General features: G+C 35.7%; 3 protein-coding genes across 6 annotated transcripts in view; 1 reads left to right on the top strand and 2 right to left on the bottom strand.

The window, feature by feature from the left end:
- Positions 1 to 21,867, top strand: part of LOC142351438 (uncharacterized) — a 40,159-nt gene extending 18,292 nt beyond the window's left edge. For both annotated transcript variants that reach the window (XM_075403445.1, XM_075403446.1), the window contains exon 2: positions 21,263 to 21,867. In XM_075403445.1, coding sequence (XP_075259560.1) covers positions 21,267 to 21,803 — 537 coding nt within the window. In that variant the 5' untranslated portion in view covers positions 21,263 to 21,266 and the 3' untranslated portion in view covers positions 21,804 to 21,867. The remainder of the gene's footprint in view (positions 1 to 21,262) is intronic.
- Positions 686 to 27,331, bottom strand: part of LOC142351437 (uncharacterized) — a 376,474-nt gene continuing 349,828 nt past the window's right edge. Inside the window, exons 2-4 of one of the 2 annotated variants that reach the window (XM_075403444.1) lie at positions 9,620 to 9,735; positions 7,357 to 7,981; positions 6,161 to 7,194 (exon numbers count right to left, since the gene is read on the bottom strand). In XM_075403444.1, coding sequence (XP_075259559.1) covers positions 6,643 to 7,194; positions 7,357 to 7,981; positions 9,620 to 9,669 — 1,227 coding nt within the window. In that variant the 5' untranslated portion in view covers positions 9,670 to 9,735 and the 3' untranslated portion in view covers positions 6,161 to 6,642. Of the gene's footprint in view, positions 1,367 to 6,160; positions 7,195 to 7,356; positions 7,982 to 9,619; positions 9,736 to 27,331 lie in introns of those variants that run through there. The other variant, XR_012760962.1, reaches the window with a different exon arrangement.
- On the bottom strand, positions 1,373 to 6,095 carry LOC142351436 (uncharacterized). Of its 2 annotated transcripts, XM_075403443.1 has the most exons (4): positions 5,959 to 6,095; positions 5,725 to 5,877; positions 5,404 to 5,635; positions 4,645 to 5,054 (listed from the first exon to the last, which is right to left on the bottom strand). In XM_075403443.1, exons 1-4 carry the CDS (start codon positions 5,986 to 5,988, stop codon positions 4,939 to 4,941), a joined length of 531 nt encoding a protein of 176 aa, XP_075259558.1. In that variant the 5' UTR covers positions 5,989 to 6,095; the 3' UTR covers positions 4,645 to 4,938. The 2 variants fall into 2 exon arrangements, with proteins under 2 accessions (XP_075259557.1, XP_075259558.1); XM_075403442.1 differs by lacking the exons at positions 5,404 to 5,635; positions 5,959 to 6,095 and having other exon boundaries at positions 1,373 to 5,054; positions 5,725 to 5,855.

Below are 27,331 nucleotides of genomic sequence, written 5' to 3'. Positions count from 1 at the left end.
ACGGAAGCAAAAACAGCCAAAAAAGAGGACACCAATCTCGGCCTGTGAAAAACAAAGATGAAAAAAACGGGACACGGCGCGTCAAAAACAAAAAAGAGATTTATTTTTATGAGACAATATTCGAACTTGCCCTGACAGCGCAGTTCAAGATCTTTACATTTTTGCTTTTTAAGTTAATAAAACTGAGAGCGAACGTTTTGAATTAGAGAAAATCAAATCTGAGTACAAAAGCCCAGGAAAACGGGCGAATTGTGTTTAAAAGGCAACAGTACATTTTTAATGATATCAAAAATCACTCAACGAGGATTTGTAAGTCTCAGTTTGAAGTTTCTGGACACTATATGTGCCCTTCCAGCACCCATTAAAAATAGGGAAGCAAACAAAAAACGGAAGACAAAACAAAGAACACGGCAAAGCGCGTAAAAAAACAACACAAAAAAGGGGACATCTTGTGTCACAAAAGCCGAGCAAAAAACGCACAACCCGCAAGATGAAAATTCGCCTTGGAGATGAAAACTTCCCCAAGAAAAAAACCTAAGCATAAAACAACCAAAAAGATGAAAAAACAGGACACGGCGCGTCCAAAACAAAAAATGAGAGATTTAATGTTATGAGACAATATCCGAACTGGCCCTGACAGCGCAGTTCAAGATCTTTACATTTTTGCTTTTTAAGTTAATAAAACTGAAAGCGAACGTTTTGAATTGAGGAAATCAAATCTGAGTACAAAAGCCCAGGTAAAGGGGCGAAATCTGTTTACAACGCAACATTACTTTTTTGTTGATATCATGAATGACTCAACGAGGAGTTTTAAGTCTCAGTCTGAAGTGTCAAATAAGCTCAAAATCGGCAACCAATGATTCTCAAGATTAGGGCCAGAACTCGTTTTTTCCCGTGGATGTTGAAGTGCGCAAGATCACGAGGCGCTCCCGGCCTAAGGAAGTGGTTGCCATGCACCTTTCTTGGTCCAACGTAGTCACTCTGCATATAAGAGCTTATATAAAAGTTTGTGTTCTGCACTAGGCCATAGTTGACATCAGGTCGAGCGAACAATCCTACTACTTTAACTTTCACATTTTTTTGCTTCAAGCAAAGAGCAAAGCCAACAATTCTAGCGGCAGTCTTTAAGGGGCTCTCGGGTGATATCCAATGTTTTGTTGGGTGTTGACTTATATCATTGTTTCCCAACATGATGATGCAATGTGTATATTTTGCGCAGAAATTAATGTCCTCTGAATCAAGATGTTTAGCTCTTAGACCGGGACGACATCTCGTTACTATATCAAATTTTTGGAGCAGTTTGTCGTGTTGTAGGTCTCCTCCAAGTCGTACTAAATTGCTGTCTCCAATGACAACGTAGGACTTCCTAAACAAAAAAACTATTAGTTTATGAGCAAAATAGCGCCTAATAATTTTCGTCTGAGAAGACTAAAAACCCTCTCGTTTGAAAAACTTAAAGTCATTTTCCTTAAGATACTGAAAACCTTTTCTTTGGAACTCTAAAAATTTACAGCTGGCCCTGTCAGCGCAGCTATTATTATTTAAAAAATTTGCGATAGGCGAACTTAAGTGAACACGAACTTCAATTGTGTTCAAAACCCTCCTTCAAAACGCTTACAAGAATTGTGGCATCTTGTATTGAAACAACTGTTTTGTATTTAATACTCCTAGTAGAAATTATTTCGAGTGGTTCAAGACCAAAAAGTTCATAAAAAAAGCCTGTGGAGTTCTGAATTTTAGGAAAAAAAATCTCATTAGCATTTTTAGCAGCTCTGCCCACAGCAAAAGTTCTTTCATTGCATGAAAAGTAGGTCTCAACACGGAAAAAACGTTCATCTGCAAGCTGGAAAAGACAGTCACCAAGATTATTTCCAATTCTAGAATAAGACAAAGAGGCAAAACATTGCCCAGAGTTTTTAAAACGCGAGAAAAAAAAATCAGCATTTTCGTTTTTACAAAAAAGTTTTACTTTATCATCGACGACGGTCAACCCCTTCAAGCAAGCTTCCCTTTCATTTGTTTGAGCATTGGAAACAGCAGCTTGGTGTTTTACAAACTGCTCTACTATAGACTCCGGTTTTTTAATGCTGCCCTGTACTGCACTCAGAAGACCATGGTTTGCTGATTCGAAACAAAATGCAGAAAAAAGCCAAAGTGGACCATTTCGTCTTACTTGCTCGCACAGATGTCTCATAGTATGAAAGTTTAATGATTGAGAATCTTGCCCGTACAGGTCAACAAAATTATCAAAAAACAACTTAATGAGGCGTTCAGCTTCACAAATTTCAATCTCCTCAACGTTTATGTTGGATAGCAGTCTCACAGAAACAACAAGTAAGCAAAAACTTTCGAAATAAGACCTGGCAATAGGCAAGTTTCTGAAAACCAACGGCCCGATGTGAAAAAAGAAAAGTTTAAAATCATATGCTTTCCAATAATTTATTTCAGAAACTGATTTCACTCTGTGTTTTATATCGAAGGGTATTTTCATTAATTTTAATAGCTTTTCGGCTGCCTCAAAGACAGACCCTTTTGCCAGCGAAACGATCAATTTTGATAAGACTTTTCCTGTTCCTAAAAATATTTGATGCATGGGATCGATGGGGCAGTCCCAGGGAAGACTCATTAATTTAGAGGAGTTGAGGACCTTATACCGCAAGTAACTGCTTTGGAAACATCAGCAACATAGCCACACGCATTGAAATCTACTGACTCACGGAGTTTGAAAGCCTTTTTAACAGGAAAAAGCATACGATGGTGGTGAGAAAAACCTTTAATAAAACAATGCGGACAAGACGAGTATCCATTAAATTGCACCATGCAGAGTACACAAGCGGTTGCAGGCATGTCTGCAACGATTGATCGCACACGAAATTTTAGGACACCTAAACTTTCAACAACTAGCTTAGCATCAATCAAGGACTCCAGCTCATACACTAGAATTGGTAACAGTTTCCCGAAATCCGGCTTTGCTTTCCCATGCCATAGACCTAATAGTGACAAGTTACAAAATGCTCCTCTCAACATGGAAGATTAAAAATTTGAACCCATATGGGCCAAACTGAGATTTTTGACGATTTAAAAATAGGGGCACCATCTATGTTTAAAACCAGCTGTATTTCTTGAGATAAAAAACAGTCCCACTTTGTTTCCCAAAAGCATTCACTGCTCCAGGATTTGATAACAAAATCAGAATTTTTGCTCAAAATTTTTTCAATTTGGTTTTTGACATCAACGCAACAAAAACTAGCATTTTGGTATTCATATTTGCTAACCGTTGGCAAATGAGGAATGGACAATTTTTCAAACAAGTTATTCGGAACGGGTAAATTTCTGGCAAAAAGTTTTAAGACATCTGATCGTGCTATTTTTGACATTTTATGTTTATCTGCAACAGTTTCAAAAGCTCTCATGAAACTCTCTGTTGAGGAATGGGCTCCAGCGAAAAGTGGCAAGCCGTCTTCCTGAAAAAAAAAGTCTTTGATATCAGTTTCATCGTATCTGGCATCTTCATCTCCATTAGTTTCAAACACATCAAGCCTAAGAGGAGTTGAGCACTCAACCACAGGTTCGTTAAAAAAACCCTGCTCATCTGGCAAGGATTCTGAATCATTACCACTGTTAAGTGCATTTGCATTTGATGATTCAGATAGATTAGCGGGACTAGAAAAAGATTCTATATCACCAAAAAAAGACTTGTACGACAAAAAAGTTTCTGAATCACTTCCATTTTCATTAGCAGGGGTATCACACAGAGCCCGCCTTGGTGGAAACTTCTCAAGAAAAATTCTGCGAACAGGCGTTTGGTCAGGTGAGCTTACGGTTCCTTGCGGCGTTAAAACGTCTGAAACATTTTGCAGTTTTTTACGCTTCCTCGTTGGCTCAGGGTCATTTGGACAAGGGTCACCGTGCATCAATTTATAGGGACATAGACAATTCTCATTGAATCTGCCGAAAAAATGCCGGTAGTAGTATACAGTTAGCTCATCACCTATCTTAATATCTTTCAACGCGACGCAAAAAACAATATTTCCTTTCTGCCTATATTCAACATTAGCTTTACAAGACGCGTTGATAAACGATATTGGACCTAGCATAACCCACTGAATATCTTTGTGCTGACTATACAGAATCGAAACATCATTTAACCCAGCAACAATTTCGTCATCCTTGATTTCCGCAAGAAATCCTGTTACCCCATTAATTACGCTACCTCTAGCAAAATCGCTTTTAGCAAACAAACCAAATTGTTGAAATTTTTCAGATGGCAAGTAACTTACAGTTTTATACTCTACCGATACTTTACTTTTCCCATATTCTGCATCTAGAAAATCATGCACAAGTATTACATCGGCGGTATCAGTCCCATCGCCACCGGCGTCTACAGTTAACTTGTGTGATTGAGCCTCGTTCTCGTCAACCCACTTACACGTCAGCTTGCCATCAACTTTGGCTAACTCTCTCCAATTAACAGTTGCCTTGCTCAGATTTTTCGCGGTGGAAACATAGAACTTCAGAAGATCTTGAGTCATTTTTTATCTAGAAAAAATAACTGCATTGAGCGAATGCACTTCTGGATCTAAATTAACGTACCCAGTAGATTAAAAACAGCTGCAATTGTTTCACTCTTATTGTTGAAAAGAATAAAGGAGCACAGTTAAATGAGTGTAGCGTAAGCATGACGCATCACAAAGTACATAAAATTGTCCTCAAATTCTCAAAAGGCCAATGAAATTTCACTCAACACTTCGCAGCAATTTAATTAAACACTAAACTCTATAAAAAACAGTCCACCTTTATTAAAGACGCTCCGCCGTAAAATAGAACAAGGAATCCATTTTTTTACTCATAAAGCACTATCTGTGTCCCTTTCAGAGCACAGATCAAAAGTTCAATAGAAACTACAACTGAAGGCAATCCATGTTTGCAACTTTCTAGCTAATTACTCTGTTCCGTGAGTTTTTCACAGCGTTCACGAACACCCAATGCATTTGCAGCGTCTTTCACACGACGGAGTGCATATAGGTTGTCGCCGCAGAATCTTTTAACCGCTTCTGAAACATTAAAACAAGAGAAAATAATACTAAAATAGCTATACGGTCATTGTTCAATATAAACAAATTTTTGGCTGCAAGTAATTTTCATGAACTTTATTAACTGAAAATTGTGACTTAAGAACAAAAAACCGACTGACTTCGGATGAAATGCTCCTGAACGACAAGTGGTGGTATTCATATTAAAAGGGTTAAGATTTTTGAAATAGTAATCTAAATCTGCCGTGATACTCCTCACACAATCACGTATCTTAGCAGACGTTCATTTGTTTCAACGACAGCATTTCAGATCACAAAAAAGGAAAGACTCCGCCACCTTAAAACAAAAAGAGCAATTTTAAATCAGAACCTCGGAAAAACTTTTCATCTTCCTCTGAAGCAGTGGTTCGCCCCTCTGCTGTTGTCCGTTGCGCGAACCAACAAGTTTTCATCCTTTCCTCTTTTGTCAGTAAGCAGCGGTTTAAGAAGCGGCCAAAACCTGCGTAATCGTCTCTGGCACCATCGAAAGCGAGAAGATCTTTTCCTTTGTAGTATAACTTGCCGACGGCGTCTCGTCGCCTTTTCTCAGCTTCTTTTGTATTCTATTTAAGCGAAAAAAAATACAAGTTGGCCATAACGCAAAAAAAACGGATTTAGACTTATAATGGTCAAAAAAAATTGTAAGACTTACAATTTGCCTCATCAATCTGGAGATAGCCAACATCTGGTTTCTGGCTTCAACCTCGAGTTTATTACTCCGTCTAAGTGCCTCCTCCACGTTTTTCAAGGCGTCGATGCAAACATCGCCTGTGCCTTGTTTGATTTTGAGTCGCTTTGAAGGTGGCTAGAGCGGTGAATTTCAAAAAAATCAGACGGAAACTGATATTTGCAAAAAGATCAATCAAAGTAGAGTAAAGATTTTTACCTGACTACCAACGTCATCGTTATTTTCCATTATTGGGATAAAGGCTAATCCAAATGACTCTGGAAATTTAGATTCAAATTGACAAATGATAAGCACAACAGTAGCATAAAAACTATCTGAAAAAAATTTCTGTCAAACCTAAGAGAAAAAAATAACAAATTCAAATTCTTAAAATCCAGTTTGTGGTTTTGAAGCAAAAGAATTGAAGAGAAAGAATTGAAATAAAGAGACCGTAGCAAGAACAAAGTTAACCAATGGAACAAACGAAGAGTCAAAAAAATTGAAGAGACGTCCCACAAGAGCGCCTGCTTTCAATATGACTAACATTAAATAAAGAACAACAACGGATACATGTAATAATCAACAGTCAACTTTAGCAGAACGGAGCTTCCGTTTCATTACCAAGCAACAGTTACAAATCCATCTCATACTTAACGTTTACTTTACTAATTTTCCGAAAATTAATGATTATTGGAGCAATTCAGGCGTCCCACAAGAGCACCTGATATTTTATAAAACCGTTTACTTTATTAATTTTCGGAGAAATTGAAAGATGAATATTGGAGCACTTTGGATAATCAAAAACAATAATATCCAGCCAGCAAATTACACGAAAGTCAAGTTAGTAAAGCAAGCAAACAGTACATTCAACCTTCATCAGGCGTCCAACAAGCGCACCTGATATTAATCCTGATTGGCAGAATTCTCTTCCAGACTTGCGGAAGGAGCTTCATTTTCCTTTTGGAGGGATTTTCGCTTCCTAAACCCCATGTCAACGCCTTGTTGATTAACATTCTTTAAAATCGAACGATAGGTATCCTCTGAGAAATCGCTTTTCATTATACACTTCATAACATCCCTCAACACATCGCTTCTTTCCTTGTCTGCTTTTTCTCGACCTTTGGTTAGAGTCTTCTTCGGCTCTATACAGTATATCATCCTTTCCTCCTCGTCCCAAACATGATTAGCAATATTGAGAGCTCTCTCTCTATATGTTGTCCCTCCAAGAGCAAGGAGATCCGTTCCTTTATAGAAAAACTTTTCCTTTTCTATGTTTTCATCTTCTTCTTCATCCAGAGGAACATCTAGATTCGGCAGGCTGTTTTGATGCAAGCGATTCAACTCATCCATGGCTTTTTTTGCAAAAGTCATGTATTGCGACAACACTTCATTGCTGGCATCCAACCTGGCTGCGATTCGATCCATTAAATGTTTGAACTGTCCCCAGTTCACTTCCTTTACAAAAATTTAAAATCAATACATGAGACCTACTTACAAAGTTGTTTTTAAACTATATGTCAAAAACGTTTTAAAGTTATTCTCTTTCAAATCTTAACTTTATTAGCTCAAAGCTGTTCTATAACAAATATTGAAAAATCACAACAAAAAACCGCTTACTTCTCCGCTACCAGAAGTTTGAGGCTCTGGTTGTTTCCTACTTGACGAACCTTCAGCCCCATCCAACCTCTTTTTAGAAAAATTAAGGAACTCGTTGAAAAGTTCGCACTCAATTTCGGGATCATCGGGAATCTCGTCTCGCTCAAAAATGACTACTTCATGTTGCAGTTTTGGAACTTTTTTCTGCCGCTCTTCAAAACTTAGGGGCACGTGATCGCTGTCAATTTCGCTCCGTTTTGCAGCGGTTACTTCACCATATATCTGTAGAGCGTCAATTTGGCTTATATCGAGACCATTTTCTCTCCGTTCACAAATTTCATTAACTGTTTTCCCGATCGATCGTTCATCTCCTTGGAGCAGAAATTCACCTTGAGCGGTTATGTTGTATTTTGGTCCACATTTTATTTCAACAAAATCGCCCTCACATAGCGACAACTTTTCTGCGGTTGTCATTCCGGCCGGCCATCGCTTACCATGCTTGATAAGCACTTTTGACCACCTATTATCAACCGCGAAGAAAAATAAACACGCTAGGTCATTTGGCACTTCGACATCACTTTTGTCAAGCAAGCTTGCTTTCTCTTTCTGTCTTATCGATTTCCTTCTCTGCGATTCCCCTTCTGTTCTGGAAAAAATAATATTGCATATAACGTAGTCAGCATTTATGCTCCTTCATCTTAGCTAAAGTCTTTTCATAACGAAGAAAGTCCAGCTAAGGTCCTTTCATGGGTCCAGCATTAGTCTTTTAATAACCAGCAAAATCGAGTTAAGGTCTTTTCATGGGTCCACCATTAGTCTTATCATAAGTGTTTTTTTTCAAATTTCGAATTTTTAAATTTTTTCCTGCTTCTGTACATACAGAAGCAGAACAGGAGCAAGACTAAATAGTTTTGCACCAGAGCAGTTCAACTTAAGAATCAGTTGGAAATCTGCCAAAAACCTTAAGAATTTTGTCAAATCTTAAGATAAAGAGTTATTTCAGATCAAGTATATTAACACATTACTTGATTCAATGAAACCAGCTAGCTTAAGAGTATTGGTCATAGTCTCATTAGCCATGAAAAAATATCGGCGGTATTCAGTTTGTTTTCCTTCCCAAAATTATATGCAGTATATTTTATCTTTTTGAAAAAAATAATGCAGAATTTTGAGGTATTTGTGGTTCTTTTGAATCGTAAGAAGTACAGGATCATATATGCTGACTACGTTATATGTAATATTGCACGTTAAACGTTAATGGCAGAAAAGCAGATTTATGAAAAGACTAATGATGGACCCATGAAAAGACTTTAACTCAACTTGTTTGCAAACATTGTGTCCAGTACAAACTTTGGTCGAGCCAAAGTCTTTTTTAAAACTTTGGGTCTAGCTAAAGTCTTTGGCGAAAAATCTGAGTTGAGCTAAAGTCCAGAATGCCTTTAAGTCCAGCTAAAGTCTTTTCATAGCTCAAATGAGTCCAGTATGGTCTTTTCATAGCACATTTTGGTCGAGCATTGTCTTTTCATGAGTCGAGGTCTAGACCTGGCTATAAATGAAAATGCGCGTCACAAATTATATGTTAGACAGTTAGACAGAACGTTACTATGTAAGAAAATAGTACGTGCGCCTGGGGGTCATAAAAAATTGACTTAGCACGTACTAAGCTGGGGGGTGGGGGAGGGGAGAAACATTATAGATCCGGGTCAAAGAGATATGTAGTGCTCTGGATAAAACCCGTTTAAATTGGGTCAAAGAATTTCAAAGCAGTCATTATAGTCCGTAGCATAAAGTTGAAATGCTAGTCAAAGTTTCAGAGGCCAAATTTTAATTTACAAATAGAAGTCTTTCGCATAATAGCTCCCAACAAAAATTTAGTCCCCCATTATGACATACTAATAGTATAATTATGCTACCCATTAATTGGGCAGCATAAAAACAAAGTGGGGAGAGAGAACAGATCTTTTCCGTTTGTGCCCCCCCCCCCAAGTACGTTATGCGCCCCCAGTTAGAGCTTGTCTCATTACATAGTAAATCATTATGTGAAAGTTGGCGGCTATAATTTCATGGGGGGCTATAATGGGAAAGACCCCTTAAAGCCAATATCGTCTTGTACCCTATATTGCAACAACAGCTGCATTAAAAAAGACCACAGGACTAATATAATTGCTACAAACTTCGTTTGAGAGCAATTAATAATTGCTTCTCTTCGAGAGCAATCAAAACCTTGAGCATGCATTTAGTTCCTTTTTCCGTTTTTAAATGAGAAACACACAATAAAACTCACATCTCCTTATTGTTGTCGTTTTCAATTTGGCTCGTTGCTTGGCTCATCATTGTCTCTTTGCTGTTTTTTTGGTTGTTGTTTCAAGTTACACAGATAGTTCAAAACAGGACTAATCTGAAAATACCACTGTTGACTAATCTGAAAATACCATTGTTGATATATATAAAGTACAAAATCAACGTCCCCGGGGGTGGTGGGCTGTTGCTTCCCCGACTGTTGCTTCCCCGGGGGTGGTGGGCTGTTGCTTCCCCGATGGCGGGGCCACGTTCGTTTCGATGGCGACGGCGGGGCGTTCGTTTTGATCACGACGAATCGAGGCGATCGTTCACTGAATGTATCAATTTCCAATTGCCGGACCGTAAATTACCCATACTAACAATTCTAAATAATTCTATATCTAATTGATAACATGCTCGCCTTGTAACACCTTCCGGAAGGTGTGCGGCAGCTGGGCTGTCCTCTGTCAGGATCACGTGACGACGCTGTCCATAGCTGAGCATGTCAGGTGAACCGTGCGGCAACCAGTACGAAATTTTCACATTGTCCTCTGAGTGTAATAATGCGAGTGGTTAATAAATGATTAGATTTTGAAAACAACAATTTCCGAAAGCCCTCGATGCCCCCAATATATTTCAATATACGTAAATGATAAAAAAAGGGCAGGAGGGGGTGGGGGGAGGTGTTGGGGGGATACCGAAGATACTGGGCGGGTACTGGGTTGGCCAGTACGACGAACAAAAAGGGTAATATCTCGGCAACCACTGAACCGATTTCAGTAATTTTTGGTGTTCTGAACTCCCCGCAAGCTCGGCTTTCACCTCTAGCCCAAAAACCCAAACTATCTCGAAGATTTGCAAGGTCGATTTTTGACCATTTCCACCAAAATCGTCCAAATCAGAGCACTCCAAGACAAAAGCAAAATTTCCCCCCCAAGATGGCCGAGAACGACAACAACTTTTGTATCAAAGTAACCACCGATAAATAACCTTTAAAATGAACCATTATACTTTCCTCAACTCTCACAACAAAAAAAGTTATTAACGCCGCAAACTTTGAACAGTCATAATTTTTTTGATTTTTGGCCTCTGGTACAGTTTACGCAGAGTCATTTTTCTTCAGAATAACATATTAACACTATACAAAAAAAGTATAAATTCGGAACGCCAAGAAATTGAGCTATCTTTTGATTACAAAAAACTTGCAACTGACTACTAAAGTGGTTTTTTTTAGGTTTTTTCCTTGAAAGAGCGTAGTTTTTTTGGTGTTTTGTCGAGGTTTTGCTAATTTTTTTTTGGTAATTTCATAAAATCTACCTTTTTTCTACAATGTTCCGTATTCTCCGCTAAGTGAGCTTTCTTAAACACTATTAATGTTTGTATGAAACCAAAAGACCAAATTTTTATAGGCAACTGAAATTGAGAAAAAATGAAAAACAAGAACAAATTGGACATCTTACAGTAAAATATTCGAATCATTTGATGTTTTTTGGCACTTTTTTTCAACTTGTAATTGTTTCGTGCCTATAAGAGTGATTAAGAGCCACATTATGAATTTGGACTCGGCCCGGATCATAAAAAAACGTTGCACGACACAAAGTTTGCGAAAAAATACTTTTCTTCCCTTTCGGCTAAGCAGCAACTTATCATAGGCAAAGCAGGACCCTCACGCTCTTGTTAATTTATGTTTCTATATGAATAATCAGTTACACAATGTGTGTACTTTTAAGTTCTTGGTAGACAAGGTCAGCAAGAAAGTTTTAAAAAAGTTAACATTAAACGTAAAGAGAAAAAGAATCAAGTTTTATTATTTGAATGCTTTTCATTGCACTTCTTTTTTTCTACAAAGAGAACCCATCGTGCGCTCTAATTCTGTTTGTCAGGAACAGCCAATTTGCTATTGGTAGCAGAAATCAACTTGTGCAATTCTGAAGCATTTCATCGGCAAAAATAAAACGACAACCAATTTTTCTTTTTTTTCTGCTAAATTCGAAGTTACAGGAAAATTGGGACCCCCAGATAAAAGTAAAGCTAAACTCAACACCATCAGAATAATTTTAGCCTTGGGAGAGGTATATCACTGTTTGAGAATTAAACATATCAACCATAAAGATAAAACAAAAACAAAAATTCTTTCTAGGATAGTAACCTGCTGACTGTTGTGCGGTTAACGAAAAAGGTTAACGATCTCAGCCACCAAGAGACGAATTTCATTTTAATGACTCTTTATTTCCCAAAAAATTCATTTTTGCTTTTACTGCATTAGAACTTTACTATGATAAAGATATGCAAAGACCAACCTTGACCCTTTTGACAAAAATCAATCGAAAAAGATATTCCGGAGAGGAAAGCAGAAAAAATTTCCGCAAACCGGCCGAGAAGAGCAACAAATATAATATCAATTTTTTTACATTCGAGTAATTGTTAGAAATGTCCAATATACTTTTCCCGACTCTTTCAACAAAAAATTTTTTAGTCGGAGTCTTTGAACAGTCAAAAGTTTTTTTGGAATGTTTCCATCTGCTCGAGGTCAAGCAGAGTCAGGTTTCTTCAAAATAACGCAACAAACTTCACAAAATCTATTCCTAATCTGCAAGACAGAGAGTTTTTTATCACAAAAAACGAAAGATGATTGTTAAAACAGTTTTTTTAGGCTTTCTCAGTGGAAAAACGTACTTGTTTTGGAGTTTCATGGAAATTTCCCTCTGTTTGGATAACCGCAGAGAACCCCATCCCTTTTTTCGTGTTGAAGGTTTTGCTTTTTTTGAGTACTTGTTTTTCTGCTCTGCCATCAAAGTTTGTATTAAAATTACTTATCAAAATGTTATAGGAAATTGAATTTGAGAAAAAATAGGAAATATGAACAAATTGTACATCTTACAATGAAATAATCAGATTATTTGATGTTTTTGGCAAATTCCCCTAGCTTGATATTGTTTCGTGCCTAGAGCTTTGGTACAAACCCGCATTATAGAATTGGTTTAGGCCCGGATCATAAAAAAACGTTGCATGACACAAAGTTTGCGAAAAAATACTTTTGTTCCCTTTCGGCTAAGCAGCAACTTATCATAGGCAAAGCAGGACCCTCACGCTCTTGTTAAATTATGTTTCTATATGAATAACCAGTTAGACAATGTGTGTACTTTTAGGTTCTTGGTAGACAAGGTCAGCAAGAAAGTTTTAAAAAAGTTAACATTAAACGTAAAGAGATAAAGAATCAAGTTTTATTATTTGAATGCTTTTCATTGCACTTCTTTTTTTCTACAAAGAGAACCCATCATGCGCTGTAATTCTGTTTGTCAGGAACAGCCAATTTGCTATTGGTAGCAGAAACCCAGTTGTGCAATTCTGAAACATTTCATCGGCAAAAATAAAACGACTACCAATTTTCCTTTTTTTTCTGCTAAAATCGAAGTTACAGGAAAATTGGGACCCCCAGATAAAAATAACGCAAAACTCAACACCATCAAAATAATTTTAGGCTTGGGAGAGGTATATCACTGATTGAGAATTAAACATATCAACCAAAAAGATAAAACAAAAACACAAATTCTTTCTAGGATAGTAACCTGCTGACTGTTGTGCGGTTAACGAAAAAGGTTATATCTCAGCCACCAAGAGACGAATTTCATTTTAATGACTCTTTATTTCCCAAAAAATTCATTTTTGCATCTACTGCATTAGAACCTTACTATGATAAAATATGCAAAGTCCAACCTTGACCCTTTTGACAAAAATCAATCGAATAAGATATTCCGGAGAGGAAAGCAAAAAAAATTTCCGCAAACCGGCCGAGAAGAGCAACAAATATAGTATCATTTTTTTTACAATCGAGTAATTGTTAGAAAGGACCACTATACTTTTCCCAACTCTTTCAACAAAAATTTTTTTTAGTCGGAGTCTTTGAACAGTCAATATTTTTTTGGAATGTTTCCATCTGCTCGAGGTCAAGCAGAGTCAGATTTCTTCAAAATAACGCAACAAACTTCACAAAATCTATTCCTTATCTGCAAGACAGAGAGTTTTTTTATCACAAAAGCCGAAAGATAATTGTTAAAACAGTTTTTTTAGGCTTTCTCAGTGGAAAAACGTATTTTTTTTGGAGTTTCATGGAAGTTTTCGTCTGTTTTGAGAACCGCAGAGAACCCCATCCCTTTTTTCGTGTTGAAGATTTTGCTTTTTTGAGTACTTGTTTTTCTGCTCTACCATCAAAGTTTGTATTAAAAATACTTATCAAAATGTTATAGGAAATTAAATTTGAGAAAAAATAGGAAATATGAACAAATTGTACATCTTACAATGAAATAATCAGATTATTTGATGTTTTTGGCAAATTCCCCTAGCTTGATATTGTTTCGTGCCTAGAGCTTTGGTACAAACCCGCATTATAGAATTGGTTTAGGCCCGGATCATAAAAAAACGTTGCATGACACAAAGTTTGCGAAAAAATACTTTTGTTCCCTTTCGGCTAAGCAGCAACTTATCATAGGCAAAGCAGGACCCTCACGCTCTTGTTAAATTATGTTTCTATATGAATAACCAGTTAGACAATGTGTGTACTTTTAAGTTCTTGGTAGACAAGGTCAGCAAGAAAGTTTTAAAAAAGTTAACATTAAACGTAAAGAGATAAAGAATCAAGTTTTATTATTTGAATGCTTTTCATTGCACTTCTTTTTTTCTACAAAGAGAACCCATCATGCGCTGTAATTCTGTTTGTCAGGAACAGCCAATTTGCTATTGGTAGCAGAAACCCAGTTGTGCAATTCTGAAACATTTCATCGGCAAAAATAAAACGACTACCAATTTTTCTTTTTTTTCTGCTAAAATCGAAGTTACAGGAAAATTGGGACCCCCAGATAAAAATAACGCAAAACTCAACACCATCAAAATAATTTTAGGCTTGGGAGAGGTATATCACTGATTGAGAATTAAACATATCAACCAAAAAGATAAAACAAAAACACAAATTCTTTCTAGGATAGTAACCTGCTGACTGTTGTGCGGTTAACGAAAAAGGTTATATCTCAGCCACCAAGAGACGAATTTCATTTTAATGACTCTTTTTTTCCCAAAAAATTCATTTTTGCATCTACTGCATTAGAACCTTACTATGATAAAATATGCAAAGTCCAACCTTGACCCTTTTGACAAAAATCAATCGAATAAGATATTCCGGAGAGGAAAGCAAAAAAAATTTCCGCAAACCGGCCGAGAAGAGCAACAAATATAGTATCATTTTTTTTACAATCGAGTAATTGTTAGAAAGGACCACTATACTTTTCCCAACTCTTTCAACAAAAATTTTTTTTAGTCGGAGTCTTTGAACAGTCAATATTTTTTTGGAATGTTTCCATCTGCTCGAGGTCAAGCAGAGTCAGATTTCTTCAAAATAACGCAACAAACTTCACAAAATCTATTCCTTATCTGCAAGACAGAGAGTTTTTTATCACAAAAGCCGAAAGATGATTGTTAAAACAGTTTTTTTAGGCTTTCTCAGTGGAAAAACGTACTTTTTTTGGAGCTTCATGGAAGTTTTCGTCTGTTTTGAGAACCGCAGAGAACCCCATCCCTTTTTTCGTGTTGAAGATTTTGCTTTTTTGAGTACTTGTTTTTCTGCTCTACCATCAAAGTTTGTATTAAAAATACTTATCAAAATGTTATAGGAAATTAAATTTGAGAAAAAATAGGAAATATGAACAAATTTTACATCTTACAATGAAATAATCAGATTATTTGTTGTTTTTGGCAAATTCCTCTAGCTTGCTTTTGTTTCGTGCCTAGAGCATTGATATAGAGCCGCATTATGGAATTGGTTTTGGCCCGGATCATAAAAAAACGTTGCACGACACAAAGTTTGCGAAAAATTACTTTTGTTCCCTTTCGGCTAAGCAGCAACTTATCATAGGCAAAGCAGGACCCTCACGCTCTTATTAGTTTATGTTTTTATATGAATAATCAGTTAGACAATGTGTGTACTTTTAGTTCTTGGTAGACAAGGTCAGCAAGAAAGTTTTAAAAAAGCTAACATTAAACGTAAAGAGAAAAAGAATCAAGTTTTATTATTCGAATGCTTTTCATTGCACTTCTTTCTTTCTACAAAGAGAACCCATCATGCGCTGTAATTCTGTTTGTCAGGAACAGCCAATTTGCTATTGGTAGCAGAAATCCAGCTGTGCATTTCTGAATCACTTCATCGGTAAAAATAAAACGACTACCAATTTTTCTCTTTTTTTTCTGCTAAATTCGAAGTTACAGGAAAATTGGGACCCCCAGATAAAAATAACGCTAAACTCAACACCATCAGAATAATTTTAGCCTTGGGAGAGGTATATCACTGATTGAGAATTAAACATATCAACCATAAAATTAAAACGTCGAAAGTACAGAGAAAAAAATCAAGTGTTAATTTTTAAGAGTTTTCTCACAAAATGGCCGAAAACCACAATAATTTTTTTTGATCGATTTAACGATGCGCAAAAGCTTTTACTGTTGACTGAGTGTTCTTGCCAACTTCACAAAAAACATTATAGTCAGAAATTTTGCACAGTGAAAATGTGTTGGAATTTTTGTCTCTAGTACAGGTTAAGAGGAGTATTTTTTCGTCAGATGAACATTAATTCAAGAAATTTTGATATAACTGCCAAGAATCCAATATGAAATTAATCATAAATTTGGTTTTCAGTGTGTTTTTCAGTTTGGACTGAAACTTACAAGTTAACCATTCGACTTGCAAGTTCTTACAAGTTAATCATTCGACTTGCAAGTTCTTACAAGTTAACCATTCGACTTGCAAGTTCTTACAAGTTAACCATTTTTTGCAAGAAACTTGCAAGTTCTTACAAGATAACCATTCGGTCTCGACCCGGGAGTGTGCCATAACATTGTCACTGAGAACTTCTGGCGTTTATCGAGAACCACGAAAAGGTTCCAGATGTTAAGTCAGAATTTCGGAGTGACTTCTGCAGAGTCACTTAACCATGCTTAAAACACCAAACGCGCACGTTTTAAAATGACAAAAGGCAACGAAATTCAACTTCTGGCTAAGTAGCAACTTCTGGCATGTTGACTTCTGGCACTGCAGACTTTCGCCATTTTAAAATGAGCACGCGAGGGTCTTAAATCAAAACCCGTGCTTAATTTCTCGAACGGTTCTTAATAAACTGCTGAAGTTTTCAGCGACTTCAAGCAGATGCAGAAGCCTATACTTCAGCTTTTAAGCATGTTTATTTTTTGAGTTTAATTCAATTGGGCAATTTTTCTAACGCTCTTGTCTAACAACTCTAAACATGTAGATTAAGGCAAGGAATGCATTATTATGCCTTTCTCCGAATCTTTATTTTTTTCTAACCAAAAGTAATTGGAAGAGAGGACGGAGGACTAAATTCAAGCAAACTTGGTAAAAAAAATAAACTTCACCCTGTAGTTTCTTAACTCAGTTGACTAAAGATCTCATTGTTCCGAACAGCGGACTAACCCATCTTGTTAACAGCCACGAAGCGATAGCGGCTATTATTGAGGACATCGTGGTTTTTTACAATTCAAAGAATTTCAATTGTATTGGTGCGCTGTCTTTTTTTAAGATCTGTTCACGTTTTTTTCGACTTTTCACGCCAGTGTGAAGTCAAATTAGAGTAATGATTTTGGTCACACTGAAATAGTAAAAGGAGCAAAAAATACTGTAAGTTTGAAGCTTGAATTTTTTTCAAAATACCTTGAAAGTGGACTGAGAAATTGGTGTGTGATCATTTTGGCCGTTTTTTAGATGGACTTTTTTTAATGTGAGTCAATTTGACTTCTGTTTTCAGAGTTGTCTCTCCAACAGTGCTTTTAAGACGGTAGATATGTGTTCTAATTGTGCCTATTTGCCCTTGTTTGAATTCATTAAAAAGCAGCTAAAACTCTATATGACTTTGCCACTATTTGTTGTCATAAAATATTAGAGATTTTTAGGTTTTGCCCCTTTTTTAAATTATCTGTTGTCTTATCACTTAGTACCGTCAATGACAGGTCTAATTGGTTGCTAATGATGCCTTAAAGAACCTAAATAATGACTCGAGTCAAAATCTAGTGGTTTTCATGACTTTAACACTACTTTTTCTCAATAATTTTGTGTGAATTTGTGTCTATAGCAATTTCTTTTTGTGACTTATACGCATGTTCGTTTTTTAAAAAAACTTTGCGACTTTTAGTTTTGCTAGTATTTGTTGTACGTATTGCTGTCTTATTACTTAATCTCAATGATGACATGTCTCAACGGTGGTCATTAAGGACTCAAATAATCAGATGTTATTGTATCCTTCAGTAACTGTTGCGTTCTGTGACTTTCATACTAATTGTTTTCAAAACATTCAGCGTTTTTTTTTGTGATGTATGCTTTTTTGGTTATTTAATATTATTAGTGAGAGGACTCATCGCATTTTAATGACAGATTGCCAGTGAGAAATAGAAGAATATAGTTGCTAATATGAGTTCATAGCAGTTAATTTTTGATGTCGATCCTGTCTATTCAGAAAATAAAAGTTGAGTTTTTAGTCTTGCTTGTTTCTGTAGTTCTGCTGCTGTTTTGTTGCTTAGTCTAATAACTAACAGCTCTCATTTGCCTTTTAAAGCAGAGTTGATTATTGTGAGGTCATAAATCAATACAATTCTTTGAACTGTTTTTCAGGAATTGTCCTCCTATGTCTTTTAATTCGTCATCTCCATCAATGATTCCTACGACAAGACTTCTTGGATTCGATTTTTCAATAATTTCAGTGACTTCTACTGCTTTGCCATGAAACTGCCAGTCCGAATCAAACCCAAAAAGTTCAGTGGTCGATTAAAGGACTGGTGGTTGAGCTGTCTATCTTATTTCTTATGTTGTTTCAATTCATGGAAGGCCACAAGCGTCTATCGCGGCTTTTTTCCGGCAACCTGCCGGCTATGTTTAATATTATGGAACCCCGGTTTAAGATTCCCGATGTGTTTAGCTGTAGTCACTTTTTCAAAGCAGGAAATTTAGTCACCGTAGCAGTAAATCAGACACCGAAGTAGAGAATGTTTTTTAGAAGAAAATTACAATTTCAAGCTATCAAAAGTTAGCGTTTCGAAGAATGAGGTCTCAAAATTTAGATTGACCAACCTTTTCTGTCGCAAGGAAATGTTGATTTCTGGAGCAAAAATAGTTTTTTTCCAAAAAAGATGTTTTTTTCCAACTTCAGAAAAAAATTTCGCTTGAAAACCAGAATTACTGATAGCTGGGATGTTTGATAATGACTGACATTTCATCATATGCCAAGTTCGCGCAAAGTAATGTCATCGCAATGAGATTATTTTGGTTAGCTGTGTTTCTCATATGCTGTGTATATCCTAATTCAATATATGTCCTACAGGGTTGCTGAAAATTTTTTTTCGTCAAACGTCATCAAATCCAGTAAAAAAACACATTTTAATTTCGAGCTCATGATTTTGGACACTGAGTTTCTTAAATAATTTGAACTTGTTGACATTTTCCATTGTGACAATTCTATTGGTTAAATTATTCTACGCGAGGTCCGTGCGTCAATTCAACGTTCTCTAATTTTTGTTTCCGGTTTTCCCTGAATATCTGTCGTATTGATCAAGCAGCTTATTCAAATCTTGTATCAGCGCTGTAATGGAAATATTATAACAAGGACTTCCCCTAGGAGCAGTAGGGAAGGAAGACAACAAAAAAGATTTAAAAACTTCCATATCGAATTTCTGTTACTTGAGTAAATTAAAAAAAAATTGTGAGTATGTGGAGTTGGGCATTTTGCTGAGTGAGGTTGTCAAAATCCTGAATATGATTAATTATAAATTGATCTGCGTTAATTAGTGATGACTCAAAATTTCAACGAGTTTTCTCTGAACCGATAATTTTTATAGAAACTGATAGTTAAGGTATAAAAAGCCTTAAACCTAAATTGCAAATAAAGATTTTTATAATGGTACTCTAATCAACTAGAAAATTCGAAAATCTCCAGCAACTACGTAATAATGTTTTCTAGATAAATACCAAATTTATTGTAGTTTTAGCTTTTAGGTGCAGCTCTGTCGTGGTCCAGATCCGATTTCCTTATAATGGTTTATCATGGCTGATTATTGCACATTCGTTATGGTAAAAGTTTGTTTTTGGTAATATTTTGAGATTTACATTACTTTTTGGTTTTTTATGGCATAATGTAAAAGTTTTTATGGCTTAACTTAAAAATGTTTTTTTTGTCGGGCAATATTTTGAGGGTTAAAGCAGACGCTAGTTGGGCTCTTTTTACATGCTTAAGGAATATAGAGCTTGAGTTGTTTATTTCTGCGCGCCAAGTAGACTTACCTAATTCCCTCTGACTACCCGACTCTGGAAAGCACTGAATGTAAAGTTCGATTATAACGGTGGTAATAAGTAGCACCGGAGTCAATGGTATACACATAGTGCATCTAAACTAAGCGACCGACTAAAGTAAAGTGGGCAAGCTCTAAATATAAGATGATAGAGTCTTCTCAGTCTGTGATTTTGTAGAGAATGTAGCAGAATACACTTTCTGTATTTTTCTGCTGCAGATTTTTAATAATGTATGGTTTTTATGGCATGATTTATTATGTTCAACAGTGTTTTTTTATAAAATTTTTGTCAATTTTGAAATTCTTATCCGACAGCGTCTAACGTTAATTTGATCACGTTTCGTCATCTTTCGTTACATATCTTTTAACTGATTTTATATTTATCATTGTTTGGTTCTTCTGAGGAAAAAGGGAGGATTTTGCAATCATATGAGTGTTTTGGAAGATTTCTTCAACATTCTAACTTTGGAAGGTGGTCTAACTCATTTGAAGATTTAACTTTTAGTGCCGCATTATTTAATGTCTGTCTTCGTTTCAACTCAAACTTGTCTCAACTCTCGTTTCGGAACATTTATCACTTCGAGAATGCATTTCGCTAACTTGAAAAATGACAAATAAATAAATTGTTCTGGTAAGTGGCAAACCCGTGCGTACTAGGGCAATATGTCAAACCTCTCTTCTGTGGATTTCGGGGTCATTAGAATAGAACATCTTTAAGTTTTTGAAAATAATATAAAAGCTGAGGGATCTTTTCCGTTTGTGCCCGGATCTTTTCCGTTTGTGCCCAAAGTCCACCCAGTACGTTATGCGCCCTCCAGTTACAGAGCACGTGCCATTACATGGTAAATAATTATTTAAAAATATTGCACGTGCGTCTGGGGGTGCAAATATTATGCGCCCACTAACCTGGGGGGGGGGGGGGGGGGACAAACGGAAAAGATCCGTAAATCATTGTAAAAATATGGCACGTGCGTCTGAGGGTGCAAGTAATATGCCCCCACTAAGCTGGGGGGGGGGGGGGCACAAACGGAAAAGATCCAAGCTGAGCAATATTAAATTTTTACCGAACTCGATTCGTAGAGGTGTGAACAATTATTCGGATTTTTTGAAACGTGTTTAAGTTTTAAAATCCATTCGATTTTCTGATAATGAATCGTGTTTTCGGATTATTGTTTAAAAATCGCAAAGTATCTCAGGGGGCAGTGGAGAACAGTTTTAAATTCGCATTCTACATTCAACTAGCTAAGTTTTGTGGTGTAATAAATTTAGAGCGAAATAAATAGATAATTAGTTTTAAATTCATCAATTTTAGCAAGATGGGCCTACTAGAAGCTTTACGAAAACTTCACAAACACAAAGAGAAGCAACTCAAAATTCTATTCCTCGGTTTGGACAATGCTGGAAAAACTACAATTCTTAAAATCATTACAAACGAAGAACCAATTGTTGTTCCAACTCAAGGCGTGAACGTCAAATTAGTTGAAAAAGACGGGGTCAAAATGACGATTATTGACGTCGGGGGTAAGAAAAACTTGCGACCCTACTGGAGGAATTATTTCGAAGGCACTGACGTTTTAGTTTACGTTGTAGATGTGACAGATACGAAGCGATTGGAAGAATCGGCTACAGCGTTTCTTGACGCCCTTGAAGAAAGTAAACTCGAAGGTGTACCAGTTTTGATTTTTGCGAATAAAAAAGATTTGAAAGGAGGAGTGTCCGAAAACCAGATTAAAAGATCATTCGAAGTGGAGGATTTGACGGATCGAGAGTGGAAAGTTCAAATGAGTTCCGCCGCTGGAAAAGGAGACGGAATTCAGGAAGGAATGGAATGGGCAGTAAAAAATGCCAAGTAAAATTTGAGGAAAACTAAATTTTACACACAATTCACCCCCCCCCCCCTCTCCCCGCCACCCGCCTCCGGCCTTTTATTACTGATCATTGGGATGAAACTCAGAATAAATAACTTATAGTTTTATAATTCTCTATGTTGGAAATTTGTAGGAACAATATATTTTCCAGATCACAAGGCGTTCTTAGTGTCGAATGCTCACAATGATAGAAAAGAAATCTTCACTCTCCCGGGGAGGGAGGGGGTGGTTTAGAATTTATCATCTTGAAGTCGAACTGAATAAAACTTTTTGTTTCTGTATGGAGCTGTGCTTTATAATTTATTATGTAAATTTGGCAGTTACTTGTAAATTATAATTTTTGATTCTCGACGTTCTGTGAATTTTTTGGCGCCTGAGATTGGACGTAAAAAATTTAGAAATAATTTTTAGATCAGGGGTTAAATATCATTTTCCAGATTTGTATCTCAACTACGCTAAACATACAAACTCAGAAGCAAAAGCTGAGCCCAAAATTAGTTACTGCTGTGAACAAATGGACCAAGGTAAATAGCGCACATGGAATGCAAAAACCGTTCAAGCAAACAAAAGTCTGATCCGAGGTCGTTTCAAGGGCATCAAGTCTGGTCACAGACGATACTTGATCTCGGGGGTAACAGAACCCCCCCGGGTCGAGGTGTCCACGCTAAAAATCGCTAAAAATGTAAAATTTGCGGTGAATGTGGTGAAAAGATGTAAGAATTGCGATTTTTAGCGTTGAATGCGATGAATGCAGTGAAAAAGAAATAATTCAACGCTAAGAATCGCAAATCTTACAAAAAATCACCGCTAAAACTACTGTATTCAGACAATTCACACAATTCAGAAGTCGAGAATTGATAGTCACTTCGATTACTGAGAAATCGTTTAGATTAGACAACAACATTGTCTAAACACTTTGATTAGATAATATTTTACAGAGAAACGAAAAATTAGTTACCAGACAATATGACTCACAAGTGAACATCTTCAAAATGTTTACAAGTGAGTTTCGTGAACTAAAGGCTTGAAAACTTTTGACATGAACATGAACAAATAAAAAGTTTTGGGGTGAAATTATTAAAACAGTTTATTCAACAAATGGTATTGTGTACCACAATTTCTTCTAAAAGCACTCTTGTACGACGTCTCCGATAACATGAAAAACTCAAAACCCTAACCTAATACTGTTAATAATTTACAGAAGAACAATTTTTTGTCCAGTATACTGCAACATATACACAATATTAAAGACAATATGAGAGCACCAGCAAAAAAATTGTTAGTTATTAAAGAAAAAGAAAAGAAAAATTATAGTCAACTTTTTTGTGATAAAGCACTCTTTCTCGTAATTGATGATTTAGTTCATTTTTAATTCTTGCTTCTTTAATTTACTGGATACTTTTTCGTATGTGATTGGTCTAACAAATCACTTCTTCACCGTTATTTGAATTAATTTCTCGTTGTGAAATGTAATCTGATCATATCGTCTGATTGATCAAAATTCAGCATCTTTAATTTGTTCCGCGGAATTGGTTCGTAATTTAGATTTGCACTCTCAAATTTCCATTGATCAAAATTGCAACCCCACGCAATTGGACAATTATTTAGGTTCCACGCCATGCGAGATTAACTTTGCGAATTATGTATTACATCTCCTCCAAAACTCAAGCATAATCTTAATTTCAAACCGTTTCCATCTGATTTCCAAAGCTTCCAATTGAACCCGTAATTAATTGGATATGGTTTTGGCAATATCAACTGACAGAAAAATAACTCTTAGGATCCAGTAGTTTTTTATCAGTTTACAACGTCAAACTTTCTCAAAACAAAAAATTTGATTCATCACCAGTTTATCACTTTATTTAAAAAGTACTGTCAAACAATTTATCCAATATCAGTTGCCGAACAAGGCGGACAGAAAAATGGTTTTGAAAGGAATCCATTGAAAGGAATCCTAAAAACACTCGGAATATGACATTGCATCAAGTTAGCTGCTAATAAATAAAATTATCTCTGAACGATTTAAACATCAACGCTATTTTAGGTCTCTAAAGTAAAAAAGAAGTTGAAATATGGAAATTTTTGTTTTTTTCCTAAGGTAAATTATTTCTATGCTTTTCAAAAGACCCATTAGAATCAGTTCATCAATTTTCGTGTCCAATTAAAATCATGAGAGCTAGAACACATAGAATCAAATTTAACCGTTTATTTGCCCAGTTATCTGAAAACACTGAAAATAATGATCAACTACGTCTCTCATTCGAGTTATTTTTGCCTTAACAAAATGATAGTGTACCAGTGACGACTTTACATCTTCAGCTAACTGAAAACATGTTTAAGGCACATGATTGCTTAAGATCGAAAATCAAATGAATCATAACAGAAATTGGAACAAAAACAACCTTTTCCTGTTGCTCAAAAATGCCAACTTACTGTTGTTGTTTCTCAAAATCCCTTATTTGACCAGCAAGGTTAATTCTCGAGTAACACAAATTGAAAGAACAATTTTGCAGCATGGAATGACTGTCTAGAGTAAGTGACTGCAAAAATTAAAACAATTACTTTATTTATCTTTCTCTTCAGTCCTCAAAAAGTATAAAAACTACATTAATTTTGGTCTCCGTTTGATCCAATAATCTACTATATAGAGGCCTTAAATTTCACAGAAAATAGTTTGTGCGAGAAACCAGAGGGCTCAGCAGAATGATGGACAAAGCGTTCTAGTTCCTATTTGTGCTGTCTGCTTCCTCTAGCGAGACTACTTCCTATAGTTTTGGTGAAAATCGGTAGGAAAACAGTCGTTTAATTGGATTCAGTCTTGAGCAAGTAAATAAACATAAAACAAACACAAGGTAATAACTTTTAAAAATTTAGATAAAAATTTGTTTTACATTTTTGCTTTCCAACTACACAACGTTTTAATAACCAAGTTAGGAGAATAAATACGCAGGAGGGAAAACACGTAAAAAGTTGTCATAAAGTTTTCATTCTCTATTTTTTGTCTTTTGAAAACTTGTTTTTTAAAAAAAACATTTTCATTGATACAGAAAATGTTTTTTCTTCTTTTAAAAAATTGCATAGTCCATTAAAAAATATAATATAGTGTATTAAGATTTCTATGAAAAAATTATTATTGAAATGGTTTAATTTATCTACTTTTTTCTTCTTGTTTGCTTTCCATTTTAAACAGCTCCGTTTTCGTCTTGCCTTAAAAATGTACAAATTTTAACAAAAAGCAACATTAGCTTCTAAAGGCGACAAAATGGAATGTCTCTACGTTTGGCAGACAAAGAACATTTTTGTGAAGAAAAAAAAACCAGCCTTGCACTTTCCCCCATTTTGCAAGAACTGTCGGAACAGTTAGCGAAAAACTGGAGAAAGTTTAATTCCTGAAAACTTTTGCGGAAATTTGAAGTAAAACACGTTGCATTTTAATGAACGATGGATATTTCAGCACATGGCCTGTACTTCTGCAGTTTTGGCCTGAACTTCTGCAATTTTGGACAAAATGGGCTTAAAGAGCTTTGTGGTGACTTTTTTCTTGAAAAATCACCATTTTAGTTTTAAAAAATTAGAATCAGTCTGTTCATCAAACCTCTTCAATTTGTGAAGGCAGAACCAATAACACTTTCCTTACAATTCTTACATGTTTTTGCTAATTTGAGCAAATTTTGAGCAAAATGCCTCAAAAACAACTTTAAAAAAATTAAACCTCAATAACTCCCTAAAAAAAATCAAAATTTTGTTTTCAATGGGCTTTCTAATTTTGTTTTTTTTTTCAAACATATAAAACATAATATAGTATTACCGAAAAGTTAAAGTTTAAATGCCTTCACAATAATCAGGAATGTATATTGAAGTAATCAAAATTATACATTAATCTTCTGGTTATTGATTAATGTTACCCATTAAGACATTAAGCCTCTGTATACAAAAATAAGACCCGAATGATCCTAATTGTTTGTCTATTTGTATATTTGCATGGTATCGATTGATGGCACTCAGGTCGTTCGATGTCAAATATATCGATCGGCCAAAATTCAATGAACAAAACAACCCAGTTGAGCGTATACCCCCCCCCCCACTAAATGAGATCAGAGCAAAAACTACGAAACATCGGAGCCTTTTGTCAACTTGATGTTGCCTTTTTGTATTTACAAAAGTTACTTCCACCACATTCTGGATTCGAATTGAAGTACTCTCTCTCATATTTCAAGATAATTAAATGGAAAACACTAATCCCAGTTAGTTTTAATCGCATCTTAATTAGATGAATTCTACACAAATAATGTTACGTTAGGATTCACTTACTACCATTACCTCAATACCATCTGATCGCGACCATAAGGATAAATTCATATATGAATTTAATTTATTTTCGGCGTTTATTGAAGGTCAAATTCCCTTGTATTTGGTGGGCAAATTTTTTGCGATGAATGTGAAAAAAAATCCACTTGATCAGACCAAAGACTTTCGATGACGACCTTGTTCTTCCCATTTCTCCTTACGAGAACAAAATTTATTCATGGATTCCAAAACAGATTCATCAAAAATTGTCATATTCTAATTGGGGTAAAGAAGTACTAAGAAAGGACCATATGTTGAAAAATAAACAATTTAGCATTTTTAATTTTTTTAGTTCAGTGAATTTACTGCATTATTCAGAAGCAAAACAGACTTTATATCAAGTTCATAATTTTGATGACATTAATCAATGCGTGCACGTGCTATCAAGTTATAGAGCGTGCTCTTGAAAATCAAGGGCACAAATTACTGAGATGAAAAAATACCCAATTTTATGTCAATTTCGCCAATTTCTCACACCTGATAGTTTGTGCACAACTTATAGGACTGAGCTTAATGACCAATCACAAGTATACGTTTGTTACGACGCGATTGTTAACCGAGCGAATCTCGGCCAATTATTGGATGATTAAAAAGCACGGTAATAATTTGATCTAATGCAAAATACTTCTAAATTTTTGACAAAATGAGCTTCAAAGAGCTTTTCGGTGCCTTTCCCATTAGAAATCCAAATTTAAGTCGAAAAGTAAAGTAGAAGCAATCTGTTTGTCAAATCTCTTTTAACTGTGAAGGCAGAACCAATAACACTATCTTTTACAATTTTGGCCTGTTTTTGCTATATAGGTCAATTTTTGAGCAAAAAATACGGCAAAAAATAATTTAAAGAATGAAAGTAAACCTCAATAATTCCCTGGAAGAATTAAAATTTATCTTTACTTATACAACTGTCGATGGGCTTTCTAATGATTGCACTGATGTACTTCAATGTCACATATAACGATCGGCCAAAATTGACTGAAGAAAACAACCCAGTTGAGCAAATATTTCCTCATCCCCTCCAAATGAGGTCAGAACAAAACTACTAAATACTGAAATCTTTTGCCGACTTGAGTTTGCCCACGTTTACATTTGCAAAAATAACTTCCACCCAATTCAGGATTTGATTTGAAATACTCTCTCCCGTGTTTCAAGATTATGAAAGGGTGTGG

The sequence above is a fragment of the Convolutriloba macropyga genome, chromosome 13, assembly GCF_964194025.1.
Source record: "Convolutriloba macropyga chromosome 13, txConMacr16.3, whole genome shotgun sequence".
Lineage (NCBI taxonomy): Eukaryota > Metazoa > Xenacoelomorpha > Acoela > Convolutidae > Convolutriloba > Convolutriloba macropyga.
The sequence above is the reverse complement of the archived record's forward strand: the minus strand, read 5'-3'. Positions and strand labels throughout refer to the sequence as shown.